The sequence below is a fragment of the Aotus nancymaae genome, unplaced genomic scaffold, assembly GCF_030222135.1.
Source record: "Aotus nancymaae isolate 86718 unplaced genomic scaffold, 86718_ANA_hifiasm-v0.15.2.pri h1tg000028l, whole genome shotgun sequence".
NCBI lineage: Eukaryota > Metazoa > Chordata > Mammalia > Primates > Aotidae > Aotus > Aotus nancymaae.
In genome coordinates this window covers 41215518-41234292 of record NW_026988441.1, presented here as the reverse complement: position 1 = coordinate 41234292, position 18775 = coordinate 41215518, and the positions used below count along the sequence as shown (strand labels likewise).

Genomic DNA, 18775 nt, shown 5'->3' with positions numbered 1-18775 from the left:
ATGAGACAAATATAATTATTTGAAGTCCTAAATGACAAAATATACATAGTATAGCTCAAAGTGTACAAAACAGGGTATCTATTATCTTAAGTGTTTACATCACAAACATTAACTAGAAATTACACACAGAGAATCAGTATTAAGGCTGAGGCAGGTAAAGGTAATATCATATTAATCATAATTCAGAGATTTCTCTCCTACTCTTTTTTTTACCTAAAAAGTAAGTGCTATACCAGAAGGTTTTCCTGCATTCTCTACATAAGTAAGGTTTCTTGCCAGTGTTGTCTCACATTTACAAGGTTTTAAGGTGGAACACTCTCCCAGGTCCACTGTATTCGTAGATTCACGCTCCTGCATGTGTCCTCACATGTGCCTGGAGCGAAGCAAGATACCGAAAGGTTTTCCCACACTGCTGGCATTCGTACGGTCTCTCCCCAGTGTGCATCCTCACGTGCACCCGAAGGGACGAGGAACAACTGTAGGCTTTCCCACATTCAGTGCATTCGTAGGGTTTGACTCCACTGTGTGCTCTCACGTGCTTTTGAAAATACTGAGCATGGCTGAAGGCTTTCCCACACTGCTTACATTCGTACGGTTTCTCTCCACTATGGGTTCTCACATGCTCTCGAAGGGAGGAGTGACAGCTGAAGGCTTTCCCACAATGCTTACACTCGAAGGGCTTCTCTCCAGTGTGCGTCCTCATATGGATTCGAAGGGATGAGGAAAAACTGTAGGCTTTCCCACACTCCTTACATTCGTAGGGTTTCAGGCCGCTGTGTGTTTTCACATGTCTTCTGAAGTAGGTGGGACATCCGAAGGCCTTCCCACACTGCTTGCACATGTAGGGCTTCTCTCCGCTGTGCATTCTCACATGTGCTCGCAGGGAGGAGGGGTACCTGAAGGCTTTGCCGCATTCCTTACATTCATAGGGTTTCTCTCCGCTGTGCGTTCTCCCGTGTTCTCGGAGAGATGAGTAACACGTGAACGCTTTCCCACAGTGTTTACACTGACAGGGTTTTTCTCCAGTGTGGGTCCTCACGTGATCTCTAAAGGAAGAGTAACAACTGAATGATTTTCCACAATGCTTACATTCATACGGTTTCTCTCCAGTATGTGTTCTGACGTGTTCTCGAAAGTACGAGGGACAACTGAAGGCTTTCCCACACTCTTCGCATTCATAGGGTTTCTCTCCCGTGTGAGTTCTTATGTGCCGTGTAAGGTAGGAGTAATACCTAAAGGTCTTCCCACATACTTTACAGGCATGGGTTTTCTGCCCGTGGTGACCTTTCACATGTGCCCTGAAAGATGAGGGACAAGTGAAAGCTTGCCCACATTTCTTACATTCGTAAGACTTTTTACTGCTGAGACTTTTCACGTAGGTCGCAGATGCTCTCCCTGGGTCCTGGCAATTACAGGGTTGCTCTACAGTCTGAGTTTTCACAGGAGGGCTTTGGCAGGAGAGGCAGCTGCAGGCTTGCCCACACTCCTCACACAGATGCAGCCTCTGCCTGGTGTGAGATCTCTGCAGATTCTTGGAGGCTGTGCCACACTTAGCGCGTGCAGTGGGTTTAGCTTCAGTAGGGTAACACCTGTGCACAAGAAGGTTCGCAGTATGGCTCAAGCTCTCTCCACACTGATGACCTTCATTACTTTCACAGAGGATCCCCAGCTGACTTCTGTTCAAAATAGGAAACACAATACTAGTCATTAATGATTCTAAGTGATTAATTTATTAATGGTATTTAGTGATTACTTTGATTACATATTTGCCAATTTCACTGAATGGGGCTATTTTCAGCACTGTCTGCCTTGTTTCTATGGGGAACAAGCTCAATGCTCTAGCTGAAGGCTCAACTGCAGCCATAAATTTCGTTGTTTTTTTTTTAAGACAGGTCTCACTGTTGCCCAGGCTGGCGTGCAGTGGCACGATCTTGGCTCACGGCAACCTCTGCCTTCTCGGTTCAAGTGATTCTCTTGCCTCAGCCTCCTGAGTAGCTGGGATTACAGGCATGCCTGGCGAATTTTTGTATTTTTAGTAGAGCCGGGATTTCATCATGTTGGCCAGGCTGGTCTTGAACTCCTGACCTCAGGTGATCTGCTCACTTTGGCCTCCCTAAGTGCTGGGATTAGAGGCGTAAGCCACCACACTCGGCCCACAGTGTTTGTTTCTTTCTTTTTTTTTTCCTAGCTCCTCCAAAGCAGAATCTTTAGTTTTTTTTTAGATGGCGTCTCGCCTCTATTGCCAGGCTGGAGTGCAGTGGCGCAATCCCAGCTCACTGAAACTTCCATTTTCCAGTTTCAAGTAATTCTCCTGCCTCAGCCTCCCGAGTAGCTGGGACTACAGGCACACACCACCACACCTGGCTCATTTTCTTTGTATTTTTAATAGAGACGGGGGTTTCACCTTGGCCAGGATGGTCTCCATCTCTTGACCTCGTGATCTGCCTGCCTTGGCCTCCCAAAGTGCTGGGATTACAGGTGTGAGCCACTGCACCTGGCCTTTTTTTTTTTTTTTTTTGAGACAGTCTTGCTCTGTCGCCAGGCTGGAGTGCAGTGGCTCGATCACGGCTCACTGCAACCTCCGTCTCATAGGTTCAAGCAATTCCCCTGCCTCAGCCTCCTGAGTAGCTGGGACTACAGGTGTGCACCACCACATCTCGCTAAATTTTTTGTATTTTAGTAGAAACGGGGTTTCACCATGGCCAGGTCGATCTCCTGACCTCGTGATCCGCCCACCTCAGCGGCCTCCCAAAGTGCTGGGATTACAGGCATGAGCCACCGCGTCCGGCCCAGTGTTTCTTATAGATGAGGTTTCCTGATATTGTTTCCAACTGTTTCAGACATGCAACATCAACATCACATTCATGAAAATACGCTTATGAAAGTCTTGGCCGGGCACGGTGGCTCACATCTGTAATCCCAGCACTTTGGGAGGCCAAGGCAGGTGGACTGCTTGAGTCCAGGAGTTTGATACCAGCCTAGGCAACATGGTGAAACTCCGTCTCTACAAAAATACAAAAATTAGCCAGGTGCAGTGATGTGTGCCTATCTTCCCAGCTGCTCAGGAGGATGAGGCGGGAGGATTGATTCAGCTCAAGAGGCAAAGGTTGCAGTGAGCCAAAATCAGAGCCACTGCACTTCACCCTAGGTGACAGAGGGAGACCCCATCTCAAAAATAAACAAATAGGCCAGTGCGGTGGTTCACACCTATAATACCAGCACTTTGGAAGGCCGAGGTGGGCGGATTACGAGGTCAGGAGTTTGAGACCAGGCTAACCAGCATGGTGAAACCTCATCTCTACTAAAAATGCAAAAATATTAGCCAGGCGTGGTAGCACGCACCTGTAGCCCCAGCTACTCAGGAGGCTGAGGCAAGAGAATCACCTGAATCCGTGAGGCGGAGGTTGCAGTGTGCCAAGATTGCACCACTGCACTCCATCCAGCCTGGCAACAGAGTAAGACTCTGTCTCAATAAATAAATAAATAAATAAATAAATAAATAAATAAATAAATAAATAGGCTGGGCACAGTGGCTCACACCTGTAATCCCAGCACTTTGGGAGGCCAACAGAGTAAGACTCTGTCTCAATAAATAAATAAATAAATAAATAAATAAATAAATAAATAAATAAATAGGCTGGGCACAGTGGCTCACACCTGTAATCCCAGCACTTTGGGAGGCCAAGGCAGGCAGATCACGAGGTGAGGAGATCGAGACCATCCTGGCCAACATGATGAAACCCCGTCTATACTAAAATACAAAAAATTAGCCAGGCGTGGTGGCATGCGCCTTTAGTCTTAGCTACTTGGGAGGCTAAGGCAGGGGAATCGCTTGAACCTGAGAGGCAAAGGTTGCAGTGAGCTGAGATCACGGCACTGCATTCTAGCCTGGCAACAGAGCAAAACTCTATCTCAAAATAAATTAATTTAAATAAAAGTAATTATCAAAATATATTTTTGGGAGGCCGAGGCGGGTGGATCACGAAGTCAAGATTGAGACCATCCTGGTCAACATGGTGAAACCCCATCTCTACTAAAAATACAAAAAATTAGCTGGGCACGGTGGTGTGTGCCTGTAATCCCAGCTACTCAGGAGGCTGAGGCAGGAGAATTGACTGAACCCAGGAGGCAGAGGTTGCGGTGAGCCGAGATCGCACCATTACACTCCAGCCTGGGTAACGAGCGAAACTCCGTCTCAAAAAAAAAAAAAAATATATATATATATATATATTTTTTTTTTTTTAAAGAGAAAGAAAAAGAAAAAAGTGTCTGTGAGTGTAGAACTGTGTAGCTGTTTACGCTTTTCTGTTAATTGCAATTTGGTCAGACACTCTGTGGAGTGGCCCCTCCCTCTGGTTGAGTGCCACTCACCTCAGATGCCTCTCTGGGATTTGGTGCTGATCTCCAATGTCATCAAATCTCCAATTTTGTCCAAAAATAGACCAGTAATCACTTCTCGTGAATTTTGCAATTTCCTCCTCATTGGATATTTCATTCCCGAAAACTTCTCTCTGAGAACTTGATCCACTGGTTCTAACGTAAATGCAACTATCTGGAACAATCAATTACACAATTTCTTAGGGGAGAACATGCTGGCATAAAGGAGAGGAAGTAGATCACATATGGATTTCTTTTCATATACTAATCCAAAACTGAAACCACAGTTTATGGGCAGGAAGAACAGACATGCTATCAAAGTGAGACTGAGGTCCTCATCTGTTTGGGAATTTGGCAATAATAAAACACAGGCGGGCCGGGTGCAGCAGCTCATGCCTGTAATCTCAATGCATTGGGAGGCCAAGGTAGGAGAATCGCTTGAGCCCAGGAGCTCAAGATGAGCCTGGGCAACACAGAAAAACAAGGAGGACTCATCTCCAAACAATAACAAGAAAAACTCAGCCATGTGTGGTGGTGTACCTGTAATCCCAGATCCTCGGGAGGCCAAGGAGGGAGGATCACTTGAGCCCAGGAGCTCAAAGTTGCAGTGGGCCATGATCGCACCACTACACTCCAGCCTGTGTGACAGAGCGAGACCCTGTCTCAAAAAAAGAATAGGGCCGGGCGTGGTGGCTCACCTGAGGTCAGGAATTCAAAACCAGTCTGACAAACATGGTGAAACTCCGTCTCTGCTAAAAATACAAAAAAATTAGCAGGACATGGTGGTGCATGCCTGTTACCCCAGCTACTTGGGAGGCTGAGGCAGGAGAATTGCTTGAACCCAGGAGGAAGAGGCTGCAGTGAGCTGAGATTGGGCCATTGCACTCCAGCCTGAGTGACAGAGCAAGACCCTGTCCCAAAAAAAAGATGACTAGGTGAACATGGCAGCCTGTTTACTAAGAAATAGAATAGCTCCATGGCCGGGGGCAGTGGTTCATGCTCCCAAATCCAAGCACTTTGGGAGGCCAAGGCGGGAGGATCACAAGGTCAGGAGTTCAAGACCAGTCTGGCCAACATGGCGAAACCCTGTCTCTACTAAAAATACAAAAAATTAGCTGGATGTGGTGGTGGACATCTGTAATCGTAGCTACTCAGGAGGCTGAGGCAGAAGAATGGCGTGAACCCAGGAGGCAGAGGTTGCAGTGAGCTGAGATCGCACCATTGAACTCCAGCCCGGGCAACAGGGCGAGACTCCATCTCAAAAACAACAACAACAAAAAAGAAATAGAATAGTTCCAAACTGATGGAGACTGATGTTAAGTAAAATATTATCAGAAAAGCAAAGTACAAAGTTGGCGGGGAAAACGCACATGCGCAAATGCTCCTTTTATAAGAGGAAATACAGAGGCTTTCCCCAGGGAAGGACGGCAGTGCAGGAGGATGGAGGAAAAGCCACACAGGGCAGCTGAGCAGCTGAGAGAGGACACACCTCCTCCTTCTTGGTGAAAGGGCTGGTGTTTCTAACTCACACTGCGTAACAGAACCTTCTTATCCAGAGCCACCCCTCCAGAGGGCTGCTGCTCTCCTGGTGCTCACAAGCACAGGGACTGACAGGAGTCCGTCCTGCACGGTGCCCGGCTGCCCTCAGGTGTGAGCACCTCCCACTCCGGAGAATCACATGATGAGGGAGGACTGTGAAGGGCATCAAATGCTTCCCCGACATAGGCCAGCACTTCCGCCTCCCAGACCAGCAGTGATGACTGCACGTGAGTTTTAACTGTGGCAAAATTACCACGTCAAGTGTGGATCACTCCCAGTGGAACTGTGGTTTACTTTATCACGGCGTACTTCGATTTTCAAAGCACAGTTACTCTGTGGGGTGAACCACAAAGCTGTCTTCACTGCCCGAGTGGGACACAGGATACTATGCTCACACTTGTAAAATGTGGGCAGCCTCAAGACTGGTGATTAAGAAAACCAAAATATCAGCCGGGCGCAGTGGCTCACGCCTATGATCCCAGCACTTAGGGAGGCTGAGGCGGGTGGATCAAGAGGTCAGGAGTTCAAGACCAGCTTGGCCAAGATGGTGAAACCCCATCTCTACTAAAACTACAAAAATTAGCCGGGCGTGGTGGTGTTCGTCTGTAGTCTCAGCTACTCGGGGGGCTGAGGCAGGGGAATCACTTGAACCCGGGAGGTGGAGGTTGCAGTGAGCCGAGATCACGTCACTGCACTCCAGCCTGGCGACAGAGTAAGACTCTGTCTCAAAAAAAAAAAAAAAAAAAAAAGAAAACCAAAATATCAATAATACACACAACTTTGTTTTCATGGAGAAGCCTTTTGACTCCATATTCCACGCGGGTTGGGATCATGTCTGTCTCTTTCCAACATATTTCTACTTCTGACCTCAAATGAAAACCAAACCAAGGTATCTTTGCTCTCCAGGGACGTAGTGAAGGCATGAATCCTTACCCAAGGAGGCCAGGTTCCTGCAGATTTCCAGCATCACATCCCTGTAGAGTCTTCTCTGAGCGTGACTCAGCAACGCCCACTCTTCCGGGGTGAACCTCACAGCCACTTCCTCAAAGACCACCGAGTCCTGAAACATCCCACACAGCCCACTTCAGCAAGGCCCCGTCTCCCCCGTGTGCGCAGGAGGAGGGGCGAGGCTGACAGCCTGGGGAACTGGACTCAACTCATGAACTCCAAGCCACACAGACCTCACGTTCTTGTGAGAGGTGACAAACACTATGCAAAACGCGCAGTATACTCCGCGTGGTGAGCGCCTTCCAGACAGGAAGCGAAGCGCAATGACAGCCTCTGGGGGAGACGCACAAATCTTTGCTGAGAAAGGGCGGATGTGAGGGCAGGGTAAACACCGGAAAATCTGAAAACGTCACGAAGGTAAGGCTGGTGGCGCGTGTCCATAATCCCAGTACTTTTAGCGGCTGAGGTGGGAGGACTGCTTAGCGCCAAGAGTTGGGAGAACAGCCTGGGCAATACGGCGAGATCCCATCTTCACCAAAAAATGAAATACAATAAATTAGCCGGGCACGGTGGCACACACCTGTAGTCCCCGCTACTAGAGAGGGTGAGGGGGGACGATCGCTTGACCCCAGGGGTTCAAGGCTGCAGTGAACTGATTGTGCCACTGTACTCCAGCCTGGGCAACAGAGACCCAGTCTCAAAAAAATAACATCAATCATTCAGGTAAAATGGAAATTGACGTGACTTAGTCAAACTTTATTATTTCTTACTCAGCTGTAGTATCAGCACTTTGGGGGGCCAAGGTGGGAAGATCACTTGAGGCCAGGAGTTCAACACCAGCCTGGGTAAGAGAGCAAAACTCTTTGTCTCTAAAAAAAAAAAAAAATTAAATTAATTTTTAAAAAATTAAGAAAAGCAAGGAGATTATTTCCTCATAATTTAGGATAGTGGCTGGGTGAGGTGGCTCACACCTGTAATCCCAACACTTTGGGAGGCCGAGGCAGGCAGATCACTTGAGCTCAGGAGTTCGAGACCAGCCTGGACAACATGGTAAAACCAAAAAAAAAAAAAAAAAGCTAAAAAAATTTAGGATATTGTATTGGCCTGATGTGGAGGGAGAAGTCTACCATTACTTATCTTTTTTTTTTGAGACAGAGTCTTGCTCTGTCGCCAGGCTGGAGTGCAATGGTGTGATCTTGGCTCACTGCAATCTCTGCCTCCCAGGTTCAAGTGATTTACCTGCCTCAGCCTCCCAAGTAGCTGGGACTGCAGGCGCGCACCATCACGCCCGGCAAAATTTTTTGTATTTTAGTAGAGATAAGGTTTCACCATGTTGACCAGGATCATCTGGATCTCCTGACTTTGTGGTCCACCTGCTTTGGCCACCCAAAGTGCTGGGATTACAAGCGTGAGCTACCATACCCAGCCACATACATGGCCTGGCTGTCGTTACACACTCTCCACTTTAAGATGTTTCAGTTGACTCTGCAATTGCCTTACAAAAGTTCTACGTGTGTTCTATTTTACGATAAAATGCTATCAGCAGCCGGGCACGGTGGCTCACGCCTGTAATCCCAGCACTTTGGGAGGCCAAGGTGGGTGGATCACCTGAGGTCAGGAGTTTGAGACCAGCCTGGCCAACATGGAGAAACCTCATCTCTTTATTTAAAAAAAAAATAAAGATTAAAAAAATAAATAAAACGCTATCAGCAGCTGGGCTTGGTGGCGCATGCCTATAATCCCAGCAACTTTGGGAGACCGAGGCAGGAGGACTACTTGAACCCAGAAGTTTGAAACCATCCTGGGCAATATGGTGAAACCATGTCTCTACAAAAAGTATAAAATGAGCCAGGTATGGTGGTGTGCACCTGGAGTCCCAGCTACTCAGGAGGCTGAGGTGGGAGGATCATCTGAGTCCGGGAGGCTGAGGCTGCAGTGAGCCAAGATGACGCCACTGCACTCCAGTTTCGGCAACAGAGTGACACCCTGTCTCCAAAAAAAAAGAAGTATGAACTCGTCTATCACAGTACCGCATTAAAGAAAACTGCCAAGTCATCTGAACAGATGCCCCCGACAAGCAGTTCATCCTCTCCGCCATCCACCATATCCAGAAACCTGAGAGGCATCAGGTGGGAAACTGCATCGCAAAGCAACGTTCATCCAAGGACATATGAATGGCACGAAGCCCACGTGGGCCCTCTCCAGGTGCTACATCCGCTTCAACCAAAGTCCCTTAACCTGGGGTCTGAAGACAAACGCAGCTGAGGCCGGGCACAGTGGCTCACATCTGGAATCCAGCACTGTGGGAGGCTAAGGCAGGTGGATCATTTGAGGTCAGGAGTTTGAGACCAGCCTGGCCAACATGGTGAAAGCCTGTCTCTACTGAAAACGCCAAAAATTAACTGGGCGTGGTGGTGCGCCCCTGTAATCCCAGCTACTTGGGAGGCTGAGGCAGGAGAATCATTTGAACCCGGGAGGTGGAGGTTGCAGTCAACCGAGATCGAGCTACTGCACTCTAGCCTGGGTGACAGAGCGAGACTCGGTCTCAAAAAAATAAAAATAAGAACGCAGCCAAATCACCACTTTCAGCCTGGGCTGAAGGACAAAGGGGTGAGTGGTGGATTCCAGAAGACTAATCTAGAAGTTTTTTTAATCCCACAAACAGTCCCCTGCAGAAAACAGCTACCAGTTAAAGATCATCCTCATGATAAACTGTCTGTCAGTCAGCTAATCAGGACGGACCATTCTCAGTACTGCAGGACGTACTTTACAGCATTCACATCCATCTGACGTGCAGATGCAAACAGGAGATGGAGCAGGATCACACGTTCTCACAGTCTCTGCCCCTGCCTAAGGCAGTGCTAGTTCCGTGAATCTCTTCAACCCACACCCACTCCCACCTCGAAGTAAGGTGTGGGGCTGTGTGTGCGCACCTTCCCCTCATCCCGATGGAAGATGCAACATTTTCCGAATTTCAGAGTTTTCCACAGCAGCCTTCTCAGGCAGCCACAGAATAACACCAGGCAGGGGCAGAAAGCAAAGAACACATCCGAGACACTCGCCGCCCTCACTAAGGACAAGAAAACAATGCAGAAAGCATTTATACTTTTTTTTTTTTGAGACACAGTCTAGCTCTGTTGCCCAGGCAGGAGTGCAGTGGTGCAGCTGCAAACTCGTGGGTTCAAGCGATTCTCGCCGCTCAAGTGCCTGGGACCACAGGGTGCCCATCACCGTGCCCAGCCTCATTATTTTACATTTACTGAAACCTGGGGCTGAAATAGGAGCAAAACTCGTACTGAGCTGGACATAGACGAGGCCGTTCGCAGCTGTCAGGTGACAATGTTGAACCGACTTCAGCTCTGTGTGCCTGGAAACCATTTCCCCACCCTCTGGGCGCTGGAACTGGGCACAGCAAGGACCTCCCTTCCCATACCACTAAGATTCCTGCAGATGACAAGGCCAGACTCAGACCCCCTGAGGCCCTGTTCTTTGTCTCAGAAATGATTCACGGACCTGGTTGTCCCCACTATTCAACCAGAACAAAATGCTCGACAGTCCAAGTCTGGGGTGAGCTTCCTTCCTTCTCCAGGGCCCTGCACGGCCCCACCCTCCGCCAGAAGGCAGCGACTCCAGAGAACAGGCCGGCATCAGGATTACTGGATTCACTCTCCAGGGATCCTGGCTTTTTTTTTTTTTTTTTGGGACGGAGTTTCGCTCTTGTTGCTTAGACTGGAATGCAGTGGCGAAATCTCGGCTAACCACAACCTCTGCCTCCCCAGTTCAAGCGATTCTCCTGCTTCAGCCTCCTGAGTAGCTGGGATTAGAGGCATGTGCCACCATGTCTGGCTAATTTTGTATTTTTCGTAGACATGGGGTTTCTCCACGTTGGTCAGGCTGGTCTCGAACTCCTGACCTCAGGTGATCCTCCCGACTGGGCCTCCCAAAGTGCTGGGATTACACGCGTGGGCCACTGCGCCTGGCCAGATGCTGGCCTTTTATTCTACTTCCCCACAGCTGATTGCTGATAGTCTTGTTCACTCCGATCCATAAAAGAACAACGGCTTCAAGGCCAGGTGCAATAGCCCACGCCTGTAATCCTGTCACTTTATGAGGCCCAGGAGTTTGAGACCAGCCTGGGCAACATATTTAGGTCTCACTATATTGCCAAGGCTGGTCCCCACCTTCTGGACTCAAGTGATCCTCCTACCTCAGCTTCCCAAAGTACTGGGATGACAGGTGTGAGCCACCACACCTGGCTGTTACAAAATTTTGTAAGAGTTAGCTGGGTCAGTGGTGTATGCCTACAGTCCCAGCTACTCAGGAGGCTGAGGCAGGAGGCTCGCTTGAGTCCAGAAGGTTGAGGCTGCAGTGAGCCGTGATCGCACCACTGCACTCCAGCCCGGGCAACAGAGTGAGAACTGACTGAAAGAAAGAAAGAAAAGAAAACCTTTGTTCCAGCCAACTCTTTTTTTTTCTTGAGACAGAGTTTCACTCTCTTGCCCAGGCTGGAGTGCAGTGGTGCGATCTCAGCTCACTGCAACCTCTGCCTCCAGGTTCAAGCAATTCTCCTGCCTCAGCCTCCCAAGTAGCTGGGATTACAGGCACACACCACCATGCCAGCTGATTTTTGTATTTTTTAGTAGAGACGGGGTTTCACCATGTTGGCCAGGCTAACTCCAGACCTCAGGTGATCCGCTTGTCTCAGCCTCCCAAAGAGCTGGGATTACAGGCATGAACCATTGTGCCTGGTCTAGCCAGCTCTTCAGATGGCTGCATGCTTGATGGTCAGAGTTCTCCCGCTGCAGCTGTCTCCCTGTGGCTACAGCATTAGCCCCCCAGCCCAATCATCAACTGTCCCCACACCCCTGTTGCTTATTCCCCCACCCCACTGCAATAGAACCCCAAACTTCTGGCATTCCTCCCCTGCCCAATCCAATTAACCCCTCGCCCTACTGCCACAATCCCTTCTCCCCCTCCCCCAAACCTTGCAATAATCCTTTTTTTTTTTTTTGAGACAGAGTCTCGCTCCATCACCCAGGCTGGAGTGCAGTGGTGAAATCTTCGCTCACGGCAACCTCCGCCTCCTGGGTTCAAGTGATTCTCCTGCCTCAGCCTCCTAAGTAGTTGGGGCTTTACAGGCATGCGCCACCATACCCGGCTAAATTTTTTATTTTTAGTAGAGACAGGGTTTCACCATGTTGGTCAGGCTGGTCTTGAACTCCTGACCTTGTGATCTGCCTGCCTCGGCCTCCCAAAGTGCTGGGATGACAGGCATGAGCCACCGCGCCCATCCTAATAATCCTTTTTTCATAAAAGTTTCCCTACTATGTTTGGGTTATTGTACAGTCTCGACCACGTGTTCACAGCATCCTATTTCTTCCCCAAACGTTACTCAGCCCTCTGTCCTCTCCACAGGCCCCTGGACTTAAAGTGGCCCCCTTAGTCTGATCGAGCAGTAAGTGTGGAGCCCCCGTCACCTCCCCTGGGCTAGCTGACCACAAGGAGGTACATTTACTGTTAACCACCGCCCCCCCCGCTTCTGTTTGTCTCCTAAAAAGTTCCTCCAAACCCCTTCTTGTGTATAAAAGTAAAGCCTTTTCCTGTTTGAGAGCTGGCAGCTTTCTGAGGCTGGGGCTTATCCCTATTTTTCTCTCCTCTAGCCAGGATTTTATTTTTATTTGACAGGCTGCAAGGCAAAGCACCACCTCCCTCCTTGGCAGACCTTCCCAAACTGACCACCAAGCCCCTGACTGCCCCTGCCCTCTCCTCAAGCTGCCCCCGAGCCCCTGATCGCCTCTCCTGTCCCCCGACATTTCCCTCGAGCCCAACTCCTCGCTAAACTGCCCTCAAGCCTCTGACCGCCTCTACCGTTCCCCTAAAGAGCCCCTGACCGCTTCTGCTGTCCCCTCGAGCTGCCTCCAAACTCCTGACCTCTACTGTCCCCAGATATTAACTCCTGGAGCCCGGACCACCTCTACTGTCCCCCAAAGCTGCCCCCAGCCCTACCGCTCGGCCGTTGTGACAGCGTCCCCGGGGCCCAGGCGTTCGTCCCGCGCGTCCCGCAGCCGCCTCCGGTCACGAACTCAGGCGCTCAGCTTCCTCCGGCCGCCCCACCCCGCCCTGGGCCCAGGCTCGGCTCGCGCCCCGCACTAACCATGTCCCGCCCGTTCCTGGGCTCTCCAGGTGAGCACCCGCGGTCCCGCAGCCGGCGCAGGCGAGCTCCACAGGGACACCTGAGCCGCTCAGGGTAGGACGGCGGCGCGCAGGGAAGAGAGGAACTCAGCGTACCGTCCCCCGGGCCTCATTGGACAGATCTCGTGAAGTAGTGACTCTGATTGGAAAATGCTGTGACGTCAGCGCCCCTGATTGGAGAGTTCCCATGTCCGTCCCCTTAGCGCCCTTGACTGCGCAGGTCACCACCTCGGCTTCACGTCTCTGATTGGACAGTTCCTGGGCCCCGCCCCTGCCTGTTCTGATTGGATAGTTCTCTAGGCCTCCCCGCCTCCTGATTGAAGACCGCGTCGAAAACACGCGTGGCTGACCCTCCAGCCGGGGATGTGCGGATCTGGGGGAACCCTGTACAGTCCCGGAAAAGCCTGGCCTCTCCTCGCAGCTCGGCCGCTCCTCCCGCGTCCTCCTCCCTGACCGCGGGAACTCCAGACTCAGTTTACCCTCGGAGCGGCCCCTCTTGCGGGAAGGAGGGGAAGGGCGAGCAGTCCCGTGGAGTACAGTCCTGCGTGGGGGCGGGACCGTATCCGTGACGTCACCTGGCTGTCCCGCGTGGGCGCGGACGCCTGGGGTCTAGAGACCTGGAGACTAGAAGACCAGACCCCTCAGGAGTATGGACCCCACCAGGAATGTGCTGTGTTCTTTAAAACTCTTGGCTGGAGGCGGGTGGATCTCGAGGTTAAGAGATCGAGACCATCCTCGCCAACATGGTGAAACCCAGTCTCTACTAAAAATTCAAAAAATTAGCGGTCGTGGTGGCGCGTGCCTGTAATCCCAGCTACTTGGGAGGCTGAGACAGGAGAATCGTTGGAACCCAGGAGGCGGAGGTTGCGGTGAGCCGAGAATGCGCCATTGCACTCCAGCCTGGGCAACAAGAAAAAACCTCTCGGCCGGACGCCGTGGCTGACGCCTGTAATCCCAGCATTTTGGGAGGCTGAAGCAGGCGGATCACCAGAGGTCAGGAGTTCGAGACCACCCTGGCCCACATGGCGAACCCTGTCTCTACTCAAAATACAAAAATTAGCTGGGCAGGCTGGCGAGCGCCTGTAATCCCAGTTACTCGGGAGGCTGAGGCAGAAGAATTGCTTGAACCCGGGAGGCGGAGGTTGCAGTCAGCCGAGATCGCGCCACTGCACTCCAGCCTGGGTGACAGAGTGAGACTCCCATCTCAAAAAACAAAACTCTCAAGTGTACACTTGGCCGTGGGAAGGAAAAAAAAAAAACCCTTTTAGGCCCGAGTTTGACGGTTTCTAGATAATTTTTTTGTTTGCGATGGAGTCTCTCTGTCACCTAGTCTGGAGTGCAATGACACAATCTCGGCTCATTGCAACCTCTGCCTCCCAGGTTCAAGTGATTTTCCTGCCTCAGCCTCCTTAGTAGCTGGGATTACAGGCGCCTGCCACCACACCTGGCTAATTTTTGTGTTTTGAGTAGAGAGGAGGTTTCACCATGTTGGTCAGGCTGGTCTCGAACTCCTGACCCGAGGTGATCTGCCCACCTGAGCCTCCAGAAGTGCTGGGATTACAGGCGTGAGCCACCACACCCGGCCCAGAGAATGTTTTAAAGTAAAAGCCTGTACTACTTATATGGCAATTGAATTCTTGTTTTAACTCATTTGAGAAAAGAATCATAGAAGTTTAAATAAATTTGGACTAGACATGAAAACTCTGAATACTTTTATTGAGTTGAGCCACAATACCTAAAGCATTGAACACGACTGCTCATCTCAGAAAATACCTTCCAGATTGACACAGAGTAGAAGTATAAACTCTGTATCCCTTCCCATTTTACATACGAACATAATTGTTTTTCTTTTTGCTTTATTTTGAAGCGGAGTCTTGCTCTTTTTGACCAGGCTGGAGTGCAATGGCACAATCTCAGCTCACAGAAACCTCTGCCTCCCAGGTTGAAGCGATTCTCCTGCTTCAGCCTCCAGAGTAGGTGGGATTACAGGGGCCCACCCTACACCAGGCTAAGTTTTGTTTTTTGTTTGTTTGAGACAGAGTCTCGCTGTGTCACCAGGCTGGAGTGCAGTGGTGCGATCTCGGCTCACTGCAACCTCTGCCTCCCAGGTTCACGCAATTCTGCCTCAGCCTCCCAAGTAGCTGAGACTACAGGCGCGTGCCACCACGCCCAGCTAATTTTTGTATTTTTTAATAGCAATGGAGTTTCACTGTGGTCTCGATCTCTTGACCTCGTGATCTACCCGCCTCGGCATACCCAAAGTGCTGGGATTACAGGCGTGAGCCACCGCGCCCGGCCCTACTAATTTTTGTATTTTTTGTATATATGGGGTTTTACCATGTTGCCCAGGCTGGGACAAAGGTTTTGTTTGTTTGTTTTTGAGATAGTCTTGCTCTGTCGCCCAGGCTGGAGTGCAGTGGCACAACCTCGGCTCACTGCCTCCTCCACCTCCTGGGTTCAAGCGATTCCCCTGCCTCAGCCTTTCAAGTAGCTGAGATTACAGACGAACACCAGCACCACACCCGGCTACGTTTTGTATTTTTAGTAGAGACAGGGTTTCACCATATTGGCCAGGCTGATCTCAAACTCCTGACCTCATGATCCACCTGCCTTGGCCTCCCAAAGTGGTGGGATTACAGGTGTGAGCCCCTGAGTCTGGCCAACAAAGGTTTGTTTTTGTTTGTTTGTTTTTTGTTTGTTTTTGAGACGGAGTTTCGCTCTTGTTACCCAGGCTGGAGTGCAATGGCGCGATCTCGGCTCACCGCAACCTCCGCCTGCTGGGTTCAGGCAATTCTCCTGCCTCAGCCTCCTGAGTAGCTGGGATTACAGGCACGCGCCACCATGCCCAGCTAATTTTTTGTATTTTTAGTAGAGACGAGGTTTCACTATGTTGCCCAGGATGGTCTCGATCTCTTGATCTCGTGATCCACCCGCCTCGGCCTCCCAAAGTGCTGGGATTACAGGCTTGAGCCACCGCGCCCGGCCCAACAAAGGTTTTTAAAGGGGAAAAAAAGTGATGATTACATAATAGTTCAGAAATAATTATCCTTGTATACAAAGATCAGTAACAAGGGTCATACAGTCTGTCTGTGTAAAAGTATTTTTGTGTGTAAGTCTGTAATTTTTGTAGAGTCTTTTTCATTACTAAGCATATAAATGTGAGAACCCTCTCTTCATAACCTTCCCTGGTTCTACTTCTGGGAGGGTTTCTTAATATTAGTGGCTCCGTTATGATTGTGGCAATTTTCACAGTGCTTTGAATAAAAAATTATACATTTTAATAAAAACTAGGGTTTTTTTTTTCTCTTTTTTTTGAGACGAAGTCTCATTCTGTCACCCATGCTGGAGTGCAGTGGCACGATCTTGGCTTACTGCAACCTCTGCCTCCCAGGTTCAGGCAATTTTCCTGCCTCTGCTTCCTGAGTAGCTGGGATTACAGGTGTGCGCCACCACGCCCAGCTAATTTTTGTATTTTTAGTGGAGACGGGGTTTCACCATGTTGGTCAGGCTGGTCTCGAACTCCTCACCTCATGATCTGCCCGCCTCGGCCTCCCAAAGTGCTGGGATTACAGGCGTGAGCCACCATGCCCAGTGGGAACAAATCTGAAAATGGTTTTATATATTTAAAAAGTGACTTCCTGGCCGGTGCTGTGGCTCACACATGTAATCCCAGCACTTTGGGAGGCCGAGGCAGTTGGGTCATCTGAGGTCAGGAGTTTGAGACCAACCTAGTCACCATGGCAAAACCCCGCCTCTACTAAAAATACAAAAAATTAGCTGGGCGTGTTGGCGGGAGACTGTAATCCCAGCTACTCGGGAGGGTGAGGCAGGAGAATTGCTTAAACCCAGAAGGCCGAGGTTGGAGTGAGCCGAGATAGTGCCCCTGCACTCCAGCCTAGGTGTCAAGAGCAAAACTCCTAAAGAAGGAACGAAAAGAGAGAGAGAGAGAGAAAGACATGTGTATTATCAGAGTCCCCGAAAAAGTAAACAATCGCACAGCTTTTCATGTTAAGTCATTAAGAAACACATAAATACTATCATAAATGTAGGGACTTACCTTGCAGAAGATTCAAAGGTGGCTTCTGGAATTCGGCAAGGGAATCTGAATTTCTCCAGAGTTCGTATGCAGCGGTGGAGAGAGGGTTGTCAGAAATCTAACGGAAAGTTTAAGGCAGAGGAGACAGGTGTGGCGTGGTGTTTGAGGTACGTGCGCACAGTTCCTGTTTCCCTACCAGGCTCTTTGCAGTTGTGTGTAATTTCCTTCGTTCATTTGGTGTTTCTTGGGGATGAAACTGAACGTAAACAAATATGAAATTTGTGCTATATTCACATTACCCAACATATCAGGTGAGGATAAAGAGCCCATGTTTCCAAATCAATGGTTCTAGCCAACTGACAGCCTGTGTGTATTCACTACCTACACAGAATTAATTTAAAGTAAATTGAGTGGCCGGGCGTGGTGGCTCATGCCTGTAATCCCAGCAATTTGGGAGGCCGAGGGGAGTGGAACACGAGTCCAGGAGTTCAAGACGAACCTGGCCAAGATGGTGAAACCCCATCTCTACTAAATATACGAAAATTAGCTGGGTGTGGTGGCAGGCGCCTGTAATCCCAGCTACTCAGGAGGCTGAGGCAGAGAACTGCTTGAACCCGGGAGGCAGTGAGCTGAGATCGCGCCACTGCACTCTGGCCTGAGTGAAGGAGCAAGGCTCTGTCTCCAAAAAAAAAGGTAAATTGAGGACACTGTCACATTCTGCTCTTAAACACCTCCCAAATGCTGTTTTAAAGTCTGTATTTTTCTCTAAAAGCCTACACTTCATATTCACACTTAACATAGTTAACTATTTTTTTATACCTAGCCCATAATGATATTTCCTTCAATTATTCCCAAAACGTTCTTCGGAGCTGGTGCTCCCAAGACCCAAACCCCAACCAGGTATTGCATCTTCTTTTATTTTATAGTTTTTTTTTTTTTTTTTTTTTTGAGAGGGAGTCTCACTGTCACCCAGGTTGGAGTGCAGTGGCACGATCTCAGCTAACTGCAACCTCCGCCTCCCGGGTTCAAGCAATTCTCTGCCTCAGCCTCCCGAATAGCTGGGGATTACAAGCGCTTGCCAACACACCCGGCTAATTTTTTGTATTTTTAGTAGAGATGGGGGTTTGACCGTGTTGGTTAGGCTGGTCTTGAACTCCTGACCTCGTGATCCGCTTGCCTCGTCCTCCTGAAGTGCTGGAATTACAGGTGTGAGCCACCGGATCCTTCCTATGTTACAGTATTATTTGGTCAAATTAAATTTTTTTAAGTTGTAGTTCTATGAATTTTCTTTTTCTTTTTTGAGACAAAGTTTCACTCTTGTTGCCCAGGCTGGAGTGCAATGGTGCGATCTCAGCTTACCACAACCTCCGCCTCCCAGGTTCAAGCAATTCTCTGGCCTCAGCCTCCCGAGCAGCTGGGATTACAAGCATGTGCCACCATGCCCAGCTAATTTTGTATTTTTAGTTGGTTAGGCTGGCCTCGAACTCCTGACCTCGTGATTCGTCCGCCTCAAGCCTCCCAAAGTGCTGGGAGCCACCGTGCCCAGCTTCATGTATGTATAATATTAAGGGGTGAATCGTGTCCCTATACATCCGTAAGTGGAAATACTAACCCACGGTACCTCAGAAGGTATTTGGAGATAGGCCTTTAATGAGGGAATTAGATTAAAACGAGATCATTAAG

At 49.6% G+C, this 18775-nt stretch overlaps 1 protein-coding gene across 3 annotated transcripts; it reads right to left on the bottom strand.

Annotated features, from left to right (window-relative positions):
* Nucleotides 1-18106, bottom strand: ZNF77 (zinc finger protein 77). 3 transcript variants are annotated; one of them, XM_064382114.1, is made up of 4 exons: nucleotides 17114-18106; nucleotides 6850-6976; nucleotides 4372-4552; nucleotides 1-1676 (listed from the first exon to the last, which is right to left on the bottom strand). In XM_064382114.1, exons 2-4 carry the CDS (start codon nucleotides 6881-6883, stop codon nucleotides 344-346), a joined length of 1548 nt encoding a protein of 515 aa, XP_064238184.1. In that variant the 5' UTR covers nucleotides 6884-6976; nucleotides 17114-18106; the 3' UTR covers nucleotides 1-343. The 3 variants fall into 3 exon arrangements, with proteins under 3 accessions (XP_064238184.1, XP_064238185.1, XP_021532511.2); XM_064382115.1 differs by lacking the exon at nucleotides 17114-18106 and adding an exon at nucleotides 13019-13119; XM_021676836.2 differs by lacking the exon at nucleotides 17114-18106 and having other exon boundaries at nucleotides 6850-9157.
* Between the last annotated feature and the right edge of the window lie 669 nt (nucleotides 18107-18775).